The 12,594-nt window shown below is 37.9% G+C and overlaps 1 protein-coding gene across 4 annotated transcripts in view; it reads right to left on the reverse strand.

Moving 5' to 3' along the window:
- Positions 1-321: 321 nt before the first annotated feature.
- LOC124099995 (transmembrane protein 45A) overlaps positions 322-12,594 on the reverse strand; it is a 62,433-nt gene continuing 50,160 nt past the window's right edge. For 3 of the 4 annotated variants that reach the window (XR_009227891.1, XR_009227890.1, XR_009227892.1), the window contains exons 5-7: positions 7,653-7,798; positions 4,962-5,528; positions 322-820 (exon numbers count right to left, since the gene is read on the reverse strand). Coding sequence is in view for 1 of the 4 variants with exons in the window: in XM_058582903.1 (XP_058438886.1) it covers positions 727-820; positions 7,653-7,798 (240 nt within the window). In the remaining 3 variants the exon portion in view is untranslated. The remainder of the gene's footprint in view (positions 821-4,961; positions 5,529-7,652; positions 7,799-12,594) is intronic. The other variant, XM_058582903.1, reaches the window with a different exon arrangement.

Here is a 12,594-nt window from a genome sequence, read left to right on the forward strand (position 1 = left end):
TTTTCCTTGCTTTAAGTCCTCACCTACTTTAACCCAGGGGGTGCAGGGTGGCCCTTCTATGGTGTAATGACTTTTTACTCTTACAGCCAACACCACAACTCTCCTTTCCCAGTCTCTGGTGGTCTTGCAACCACGTGTACTGGGGACCATAGCTTTCATCCTGGGAAGATCACACAACTCAACAGGACATCTGATCTACATTTCCCAGGGGAGGACTCAGGTACTCCAGAGAGAGCTGTGTCACCAAAAGGAATTTCTGTGTCATTCAGCTTCTTGTGCATCACCTAAGGGTGAGGTGTAGCTCAATAACAAAAACAAGGATTTGAGGTACATGCATTTATTTATCTCTCATTGCAGCAGCAAGATAAACATTTATAATTCTGTGTTCAACAAGTTAGAAATGGTAGCAAGGCCAGGAACCTTGAGCCTGTCTATAAGGCACATAAAACGAATATGTTTCATAATATAGGCATCAAACGATACATGATGTGAGAAAATTCATTCTAGCCCCTGAATATAATTCTGTGCAAAATGAACTTATCACCCAAAGTATTCTCAAAGCTAAAATAAAACATTTAAACTCAAATACTTTAACTAAATTAGAAATACAAACAACAGTCATCCTCTGCCTGTTGATCTCCAACAAAAGGTCAAAAAACAAAACCATGAGCAAAGACAATGCAAAAGAGAATAGGTTTATCTAGATAGACTAGATGCCCATCAAAATCACATCTCCTCTTCTGATTCTTGTTCTCGTTCAACATTTTTCAGGAGTCCAACTTCTGAGGGGCAGAGCCTCCTAAGTCTAGATTTCACCAACCTGAGGAAACAGAAAATCCTCTCTGTTAGATGATGTTTAAAATGAAAACTGAGAGCATCATTTACCTATAAACCTCCAGATTGTTTGTGTGAATAGGGGAAGCATCCCAAAAAGGAAAATTGTTTTCATTTGGCTTGGAGTTACATGAGCATGATTGTAGATTAAATCAGGTTATAAGTAAAATGATAAAATGTGACTTTCAAATGTAGTATGCTATTATTTAATTGGGCATCAGAAGATAACTTTGATCATTTCTAAAACAAACAAAAGAGAATCTGAAACAGATCAGTGGAGCTTCTCTATCAAAGCCATACCTATCAGTGAATGCAAAAAAAGATGTCCTCCCCTGTAAAGGAAAAGCAGGAAGTCACCTCCTTCCCTAGGGCTGGCACCCAAGGCAAGCCCCATGCCAAGTCTGGCTAGAATTCAGCCCTTACTTGTCCCTTCAGAGACGTGCTTGTATGTAGGGCACAGGCCACACTTAACTGCACGAGATGGCCCTGTCCACGATGAATTAAGTTCAGAGAAGTTCTCTTTATCTTGTGACCCTATCCATAGGTTAAGAGAATCTAAAATGTGGGTTTGTGGAGAGTAGCAGTTTCAATGCTTGACACTTGAAGATCTAAAGCTTCTTAGCAGCAAAAGCCCCCACAGGCTCTTCACTTCTCTAATGTAATCAAAAGACTATTAATAAGAACTGTGCAAAGCTTTTTCTGTGCATGATTATCATAAGAACATTGCACTGTGACCACATCAATAAAACATAACTTCCAAAAATACATAGAATGTGCAAACAAATTTGATAAACCAAATCACCAAAATTATTCTATTATGAAAAACTCCAACAGCCTATTTTTATCTTGAAACATTTTCTGCCTTCTTCTGATGAAGTTCTGGCCTATCTTATCAATATGTCATGCCTTTCCCTGTGCTCTGGATCCCAGTAAAGCTTCAGTTTACTTGTTTGCTCCCCTAATGCTAGCCAGAGTCTGAACCAATGTCTGTTATGTAATAGTGGCTCCACACACATTTGATAAATCAATGACCCTCATCTGTTCATAGAGGCTAATTATTCTGTCATTTCCAACTCAGCAGACAACAATAACTAGGCAGTATTAGTAACATCTGTTGACTCAAGAACTAAAAGAACTGCTGCAAATCATTACCCTTGATTACTGACTATTGATATTGCTCCCACTGTCCTCAATCCTTCTCTTTCAATTGGCCTTCTCATGAAAGACCAATTCCCTTTGACAAGTCAAAGGCTGAAGAGGATTTCTGTCATTTATTTTTTTATTTTTTGAAAACTACATCTTATTTCCAGATGTACACTCCAGGCACATTTTCAACACATGGGAAATGAAATGGATTATTTAATTGAGTAGTTTCATTCCTGAAGACTCTGGTGGAAAGTAAAACAATTCATGGCTGCTTCTTACACATTAATTGCATCATAATTTGACTCTTCTCTAGTTCTATCTGCTGTTACTCCATCACCAAGCTGAGACATAGTGAGACACCTTTATCAGGCTCTTTCTGCCAGCTGTAGTTCTAGATTTTGCACATGCAAAAATGCATCAGGGACACATTGAGAGGGTAGTAAAAAGGTAGTATAAAAAATTGCTAGTTACTCAAATGGTGCAAAGCCCAGGAACTAAGGTCAGGATACATATGCCATTTTCCTTTCATATATTTTCTTCAATTTATATATGAAACTGCCGAGCTGAGACAATAGGTGCATTTCCATGAAGCTATCATAAGCACAATTCAGGTATCTCTATTTTGTTCTTCAAAATGGATCACATGAATCATTGCTTGGAATACCAATCTGTAAATAGGAAATAGTCTCCTACTTATAGAAAGGGTCTCCTGAAACAGTTCTGTGCAACAGTAGTGTTTAAATGTGAGATACAGTAAAACATGGAATAAGAATTCCAGATAGTTACCACCTATAAACTATCATAATAAAGAGTGAAGGCACAGGATTGAATGAGGCAATATTTAAACTGTTGTTCTAAAGAGCTGGGAAGTATAGGTTCATCTTCCAGAGATTTGGGGATTCATAACCTAGTTGTGCTTTCGTAATGATCTCTGTGCTATATCAAACAAATTCTGATGTGTGTTCTAACACTTCATCATTTGTGGATAACTTCTGAATCACTCAGGCCCTGACCAGTGGATTTTCAAGGATCTTTACCTTGAAATTCAGGAGTAAATTAACCATTCATGTGACCTCACTGAAAGACACTCATGAATCTTAATAATATATTTTTAGTTGTTGCTAAAGTTTAAATCCAAATAGTTCAGAAAAAAAATGAACTCTTGTTTTTATTTACCAATAGCAATGAGAGCAAACTAAATAGCATATGAAGCATGATTTACAAATATAGACTCCACTTAAGAAGTTCTGAGATCACAGCAAACAAGTGTTTATTGAACACTTTATATATATATATATATATATATATATATATATATATATATATATATATATATAATATGTCAATGTAAAAGAGGTATGGGAATATGAAAAGGATCTTTACCACAATACAATACAATATAGCTAGCAGATAAAACAAACACACATGAATTATTGTGGTTTGGATCTTTAAAATCACCCAAGAAGTCATATGGTAAAGACCTGGTCCCTAGCCATTCATCTTACATTTTGGCAAAGGACTTGTCTACATTTCTCTGAGTTTCAAAGTAATGAACAAGTGTGTATAGCGGAGGAAATTTCAAGGCATCACAGACTTCAGACTGTGGCGTAGGTACTGATGGAGGCTCTGAGCCAGATTTCTAGAGACAATTGAGAGCATATAAAGCTGAACAGAAAGTTTTGAAAAACTTGCAGTTTGCCAGAAAAGTAGTGTATGTAAAGTTGTGGTCAAGGAGGGTGTAGTTGTTAAAGAGATTTGCACCATCAAAAAGAAGCCAAAAACTTTGCATTGAGACAATAGGAAAGGTGCCTTGAGGGCGCCTCAGGAATCAATGAGACTCTACCAGTTGCAGGTTCAAAGGTTTAAAAATGTAAGCCTTTCATTGCATGAGAGCATCTGGGTCCCATGAGTACACAGGGCCAAACAGCAAGTTGTTTCCTCAGGATTTGTTTTACTGTGCTCAGCCATCTGGGCATTTCGAGGACACTGCAGCTATGGTCCAAGTGGACCTAGCTACTGCTTGAGTTAGCAGAAGACTTTGGCATCATCCATGTGATGGTGGTTTTGTAGTCATGCAGAAAGAGCTGTGGGATTCCACCAAAATTTCAAAGAAGACCTGAGAGTATAGGTAGTGTGAGTCAGAATCCATACAGGTATCCCCTGAGAAGGTGATGTATATAGCTATAAGCATGAAGCTGAAGCTGCATTGGAGACCCCAGGAAGTTAGAGATGCCAGGAATGTGAAGCACCTGCCAAGGGTGGCTGCAGGCAATAAGCAAAGCTACCCCACAATAGTGTCATGTTGGCTGCAGCCACTAAAGCCATAGGGGTGCGACTGTCCAAGTCTTTTGAAGCTCACATCATGATACCATGTGCTCCAGATACTGGACATGGAACTACAGAATTTAATATTTGCCCTCTTGGGTTTCAGTCTTGATTTTGTCTCATCCCTTTGTTCTAGTCTCCATTTCTCCTATTTGGAATGGAAATGTTTACTTTGTACCATGACATATTGGATATATCTAACTTTATTTTGACATTTACAGGGACTCTCAGCTAAGAGTTTGCTTGGCTTCTCAGAGGAGACTTTGGATTTAGACCTTTGAGCAATACTGGAACTGTTAAGACTTTGAAGATTCTTGCAGATGGTATTGCAATGGATGGATATTGCAATATTGTGACTGTATATTGCATGTGAGATGGACATGAGCCTTAGGGGCCCAGGAGAAAAATGTTATGATTTAGATCTTAAATGTCTCCCAAAAGCTCATGTTAAAAGCTTTTCCCCAGCTGATGGTACTATTGGGAGTTGGTAGAACATTTAGGAGGCAGGTCTAGTCGGAGGAAGTAGGTTATTGGGGATGTGCCCTTTAAGGGTATATTGGGACTATTGACCTTTCCTCTCTCTTTGCTTCCTAGCTGCCCTGAGATTAGCAGCTTTGCTCCCTCATCATGCTCCCCATCACGATGTTCTGTCTCACCTCAGGCCTAAAAGCAATGAAGCCAGCTGCTCATGAACTGAAATCTCTGAAACCTTGAGCAGAAATAAATCTTTCTTCTGTTAAGTTGTTTGTTTCTGGTATTCTGTCACAGTGATGGAGAGCTGACTGATCAGCATCATGGTAGTCAACTTCACCAGATAGATCACAACTTTTAAAATGTCTGGTGGAGAATAAATTGATTAAAAAAAAAAAAACTTAGGAAAGGGAGACAAGCAAGGGCTAGAGGAATCACAGAAGCATCCATAGAAGAGATATGCATTTAATGTGAATATACCAGGTAGAGGGAACTGTCTGGTCAAAAAGATTAGAATAGCATGTGGTGGGGAAAGGGAGAGGTTGAAAAATAAGAATGTAGTTTCTGGTTTATAGAAAATAGCAAGGGAATAAGAAGTTCATTAGGCGTCTGAAGATTTTTGAAACAGGAAGAGACAGTAGTCTTCTTTTGGCTCTGGAGAGGAGCTGACATGAGGTAGAGAATTTCCTTGAACTCTGGTACTGTTCCAGGAGGCTGCCCAGCCCCTAAGGAGATGAGGCCCAGATGTCAGCCTAGAACAACAGAGGAAGAAGTCAAGTTTCACTCAGTGGCAGAGCCAGCCTTAACAAAGAGCTCATCGCATATTTAGGTGAATGAGAAAGCAGAATTACACAGTACCCAGGAAAGTACAGATCAAAGTGGTCTGACCCAAACCCTAAGGGACATCTGGGAGCTGGGCAAGGGGATAGTTTCTTCAGAGCCACAGTGCCAGAGTGGCTTCAGCAGTAAATCACAAAGAAGCACAGAGCAGGAGGGGTTACCTAGGATTCATGTCTAGAGAGAGTGGAAAACTGGTTCCAGCACAGGCTGAGACACCACTGAGCCTACAAGCAGCCACTAGGCTAAATCGGATAGTAGGAATCTAGAGAAACTGATAGATGTGTTAGCCACTATCCACATAGAAAACTGAATTAATTTTAAAAAGTTAAGATTTTTTAGTTACACGTGGACACAATATCTTTATGTTTATTTATTTATATGTGGTGCTGAGGATCAAACCCAGTGCCTCACACATGCAAAGTAAACACTCTGCCACTGAGCCACAACCCCAGGCAGAATTAACTAAAATTAATGTGGCACTAATCCCATTTTCATGTGACCAGTAGCTAGTGGCTACCATACTGAACACTAGATTTAGAACACTGCAGGCAGAGAACATTTTAATCAGTGCTCAAGCCCAAAGGATTAGGTGCTGAAGCTTTCATGCCTGGTAATTGGCATCAGCCAAATCAGTTGTGGCTTGGCACCAGCTGCCTTGGAGAGAAGAGCCATGACAACTACTTTTAATTCCTGTTCATCTTCCAGCTTCAGCTTAAGTTTTGATGGTGAGTAGCCTGCTCCGAGCTCTAACAGCACTTTATTCTTCTATTTCCGTTCATTGTACTGCATTTTCATCATCTCTCTAATTTAGTGCCATCTACAGGACTAAAATTCCTCAAAGACCAGGTCTAGAGTCTACACCTCATTCATTTTTTTAATACCAAAGGAGGAGGAGAAGGAAAAGGAGGAGAAGATCAAGAACAGCAAGAAGACAACAGCGATTATTGAATTCATATTATGTCTTGAGCCATTAAAATACACAATCTCATTTAGGTACTCTTATTAACCCTGCTTTGTAAACAAAAGAAATTGAGATTTAGGGATCAATTGACCTGAAGTAATACCACCAAGTGATACAAGAGTGAGGAATATGCTTTCTTTTCAGTCTATTTCTCCTCACCTGTTCATGGAATGTTGTATCAGAATTCTTATTTAAAAAAAAAAAAAGCTTGTGTCACTCAACTTTTAGAAATATTAGAATCAATGACAAATTAACCAAGCACTCAAATTTAATGGGACTCATACAAATTGGTTAAAAACAAACAAACAAAAGTCTCCAAGCTTAAGGAGTGTGTTATGGATTGGATCTGGAATGTCTCATGTGTTCAGAGGTGGGGCCTTTTGGGAAGTGACTGAATCATGCAAACTCTAACTTCATCAGTAGATCAATCCACTGATGGCTGAAAGGACTAGTTGGAGGAAGTAGGTCACTGGGGGCATATCCTGGAAGATTTTGCCTTCTCTCTGGCCCCTTCCTCTGGCCCTCATTCTGCTTCCCAGCTACCATGAGCTGAGAAGCTTTCTTCTGATGTGCCTTTGCACCAGTGTTCTGCCTCACCTCAGGCCCAGAGCAATGGAGCTGGCCAATCGTGGACTGGATTCTCTGAAATCCATGAGCTATAAAAAATCTTTCCTCCTTTAAATTGTTGGTATCAGCTATTTTGGTCACAGAGATGAAAAACTAACAAAAGGTGCTATAGTTAAAGTGTGTGAGCATGGTTAAATGGAAGATTCACTGCAGATGAGGTTACACCATTCACAAGAGGGAACAGCATATGCAAAGATATGTAGGCACAGAAGAGTGCTGTCAGTGGCACAGCAGAGACACCACTGAGCTATTCCAACTTTAAAACAGCACATATGTATTCTTTAAGTGGCAGTTTCTGTGTTTGATAATTTTTTGCTATGCTACCCTGTCTTATAGGATGGTACGGAATAAAATCTTCTTTTGAATTTTAAGTTGAACACTGTGAAGTGTTGACCATCAGATAATACACAAGAAAGGAAACGTCCATAAACAAAATTCACTAACTTACCAGGTGACAAAAGCATAATTCACTCCAATGATGATATAGGCCAATGCATAATGCCAACAAAAGCATATGGTGAGAAACATACTGTTGTCATGATCCCCCAGATCCCATGCAGGACCTCCACTGGGGGGATACAGGACAAAACCAATCTGCAATTTAAAACAAAATTGCACATATTAAAATAACCAACCATATTCTTAAAAATGTGCATTTCCAATTGCTTAACTAAGATAACTCACTAAGTTGTCACAGAAAAAAAAAACATCAAGCTCAGTTGCTTGTTTAGTAACATATAGACAGTATCCACCAAGTCATATTTTTGGAAATAAAAATTAAAAGGACATTTACTAATTAATTTTCAAAATAAGAATAATAATTCTCTCGGGGGATGGGTGGTCTTTCCAAATGTCTTAGGTTTCTACATTGTGCAGTTCACTCTGTTATTTCAGAATTAGAGTCCAAAAAGGTTTTAAAAGAAATAAATTCCCATGGATAACATTATACTTAAGGGTGAAAGAAAGTTTTCCCTTTAAGACCAGGAACAACACATAGATGTCAGCTTTCATCATTTCTATTCAACATTGTACTAGAAATTCTAGCCAGAACAATATGCAAAGAAAATTAAAAATACTCATTAGAAAGGAAGAAGTGAAACTATATATATTACAAATGATATGATCTTGTATATAGAAACATCCTTAAGAATCTGCTCCAAAATAAGTGAGTTTAAAATATTTGCCAATACAAAATCATTAGATACTCTTTTTTTAAGAGAGAGAGAGAGAGAAAGAGAGAGAGAGAAAGAGAGAGAGAGAAAGAGAGAGAGAGAGAGAGAGAGAGAGAGAGGGAATTTTAATATTTATTTTTTAGTTTTCGGCGGACACAACATCTTTGTTTTATGTGGTGCTGAGGATCGAACCCGGGCCGCACGCATGCCAGGCGAGCACACTACCGCTTGAGCCACATCCCCAGCCCCAAGATACTCTTTTAAATATAAAAATCACTCACTGCACCTTTCTTTTAGATTTTTTTTGTAGTTGTAGATAGACATCATGTCTTTATTTTTCTAACTAATTTTTTATTTATATGACAGTGGAATACATTACAATTCTTATTACACATATAGAGGACAATTTTTCATATCTCTGGTTGTATACAAAGTATATTTACACCAATTCATGTCTTTATACATGTACTTTGGATAATAATGTCCATCACATTCCACCATCATTTCTAACCCCATGTCCCCACTCTCTTCCCCTCCCACTCCTCTGCCCTACTTAGGGTTCCTCTATTCCTCCCATGCTCCCCCTCCCTACTCCACTATGAGTCAGCCTCCTTATATCAAAGAAAACATTTGGCATTTGGTCTTGGGGATTGGCTAACTTCACTTAGCATTATCTTCTCTAACGCCATCCATTTACCTGCAAATACCATGATTTTATTCTCTTTTATTGCTGAGTAATATTCCATTATGCCCCATTTTTTTTAATCCATTCATCTACTCAAGGGCATCTAGGTTGGTTCCACAATTTAGCAATTGTGAATTGTGCTGCTATAAACATTGATGTGGCTGTGTCCCTATAGTATGCTGTTTTTAAGTCCTTTGGGTATAGACTGAGGAAAGGATAGCTTGGTCAAATGGTGGTTCCATTCCTAGTTTTCCAAGAAATCTCCAAACTGCTTTCCATATTGGCTGCACCAATTTGCAGTCCCACCAGCAGTGTATGAGTGAACCTTTTTCCCCACATCCTTACCAATACTTATTGTTGTTTGTCTTCATAATAGCTGCCATTCTGATTGGAGTGACTCAAAATGGATCAAGGACTTAGGAATAAAACCAGAGACTCTGCATCTAATAGAAGAAAAAGTAGACCCTAATCTCCATCATGTGGGATTACGCCCCAACTTCCTTAATAAGACTCCTTTGGCGCAAGAATTAAAATCAAGAATCAATAAATGGGATGGACTCAAACTAAAAAGTTTCTTCTCAGCAAAAGAAACAGTTTGTGAGGTGAATAGAGAGCCTACAGAAAGGGAGCAAATCTTTACCCCTCACACATAAGATAGACCACTAATCTCTAGGGTATATAAAGAACTCAAGGGCTGGGTTTGTGGCTCAGTGGTAGAGCTCTCGCCTAGCATGTGCAGGGCACTGCGTTCAATCCTCAGCACCATATAAATGTAAAATAAAGATATTGTGTCCACCTAAAACTAAAAAAGAAATAAATATTTTAAAAAAAGAACTCAAAAAGCTAAGGACACCAAAAAAAATAATAATAACCCAATCAATAAATGGGCCAAGAACCTGAACAGACACTTCTCAGAAGATGATATATAATCAATCAAAAATTTTATGAAAAAATATTCATCATCACTAGCAATTAGAGAAATGCAAAGCAAAACCACTCTAAGATTACATCTCATGCCTTTATTTTTATTATTTATTTTTGTATCTGGTGCTGAGGATAGACCCCAGAGCCTCACACATGCTGGGCGAGCGCTCTGCCACTGAGGTACAGCCCCAGCCTCAACTCACTGCACTTTTATCTGCTGCCCTAATTTGCTTTCTAACCTGAAATTCTAAGACAAAAAAAAATGCCTGCAACTTTTTTTTGCTATATCTTGTATGCCACTCCTGATCATCTGTTTTTGATTAGTTTAAGCTCATTAGTATCACATTTCAATCATAAATAACTATCTTCTCTAATAAGCAATAAGTCAGGGACCAACATTCTATAGTTGAGTGTAAATTTCCTATTTTTTTAAGAAATTTTTAACCAATCATTTATTTCAACACTATAAGCCTATACAAGTGTTTGATCTGAAGTATCAGACCTCAGACAGCTACTGCTTAGTTGGGTCTTTTTGACATTATAGAATGAGTTTTTGTCTTAAAGACAAAACAAGGCTGGTTTTAGTTAGGGGAGAGGGTGGTATTGGAGCTGGAAGACACAGAGGAAACAACTGTCCAAACTAACAAGAAGTGACAACAACAGGGACAGTTTCCACATCCTCTGCATGTACCTCGGCTTAAGGAGGATGAGAAGGAGATTGGGAGGGGCAAAGCACAAGGTGAGCTATTGACATATTCTCCCATACAGAGCCACGAGGAAAACATGACTCATGGAATGCAGGGACCTGAAGAATTTTATTTTTGAAATTGCATAATGTGGTTAAGTTATTGAGAAAACATTTTAAATGTAAACTGGTTCAGGAAGAAAACCAGTTTTCATAGATTGGGAGGGAAATTCCCACTCATTTGAATATTACACAATAACTTGATTGCATACTAGTTTATTCTTAGCCACACATGGAGAAGTGGTAAGAAGAAATATATGATGAAAAGAAAATCACAATATAAAATTGTTAGCTTAAGACAGAGTCTTGGCCATAAACATCCTGGAAATTTTTTGTTTCAGAGGAATCTAAGAGTGGGAGAGTTACTATGGCTAAACTGACATTTTTATTGGTGTGTGTGTTTTTACACTGGAATCTCACTTTTCCCTTTTCACAGTGTGTTTTCACTTTTTCTGAGGCTCCAGAATTATTCAGATTGGCCACCAGGCCTAACAGGAAACTGGTGTAGACATATTGGTAGGTGAAAACACTTCCAAATAATCATAGAGTTTTGTCTAGTCTTTTTAATCTCAAAGCTCTTCCTTAGAAAAGCTTTTGAAGAAATATGAAAACATTTCTCTGTCAAAAGGGGGAAATTAAGCCAACTTATTCTCAGTTGAGATATATACATCTTCCTCCATCAGACTTAATTAATCATTAATTATTAACTGAAATTGCATGATGTGGTTAACTTATAAAGATAAGAGCAAAACTAAGTTCTATGCTCCTCATGAATCACTTATTAGTTCTACTCTTATTTTTATAATTCATTCCTTCAACTCTCTTTGGAGTTCCCTTTTGTTCTTACTATATTTATGTGAACATTAAGCTCTTTAACAAAATTGATCTAGTAAATATATGTGTACATTTGGATCCTAAATGTCCCTCAAAGGTTTAAGTGGTAAAGACTTGCTCCCAGGGTAGAGCTACTGAGAGGTGGTGAAGCCTTTAGGATGTGAACTGTGGTGTGAGGCCCTTATACCACTGGAGGCATATATTCAAGGGAGATTATGGGATTTTGGTCTCTTCTTCTTTTTCTCTTTCATTTCCATATCATGAAGTGAGTAGCTTTGCTCCCCAACATGTTCCCACCATGATATGCTACCTTCCCACATGGACCAAACTGATCATGGACTTCAACTTCTGAAACTATGGGTCAAAATAAACCTTTTTTTCTCTTTTTAGGTTGATCAGTTCAGTTTGTTACAGTAAAGGAAAGCTGATTAATACAATGTAGAATCTGAACTCAACAAATAAATGATATACTTTCTTTTCAAATACATTGAGTTTCTTTTTTGTTTGTTTGTTTTACAACCACTGACTTCAGGCTATATCCCAAAGAAAGTCTCAACAGGACTCAAAGAAAACATGTTATCTGACCACAGAGCAATTATATTAGAAATGAATAATATTAAGAAAAAGAATACATTTGAAAACATTTGAAAAGTATTTTCCTCAGACTAAAGGTATAATTCAGTGGTCAGCATGTGCTTACTATGCATGAATGTCCTGGATTCAATCCCCAGCACCACACACACAAATGTACACACATAAGGAACATAAGTTAATAGGAATGTAAGTGGAAATGGCAACATTCAAAATAACCCAAAAGGGCAGCTATAGTAGTATTGAGAGGGAAATTTATAGCCTTAAATGTATTTATCTTAAAACAAGAAAGATTGAGAATGAATGAGGATCATCATTCAACTGAAAAAAAGAGAGAAGCAAAAGATAGCATGACAAGGAAGCAAACCTGAAAATGAGAAATTGAAAAGATCGTAATTATCATATATATCTTTAAACGGACTTCTAAGACAGTGAGAGA

The sequence above is a fragment of the Marmota monax genome, unplaced genomic scaffold (assembly GCF_021218885.2).
Source record: "Marmota monax isolate L192 unplaced genomic scaffold, Marmota_monax_Labrador192_F-V1.1 WCK01_AAM20220418_F8-fsc00053, whole genome shotgun sequence".
In the NCBI taxonomy this organism is placed as follows: domain Eukaryota; kingdom Metazoa; phylum Chordata; class Mammalia; order Rodentia; family Sciuridae; genus Marmota; species Marmota monax.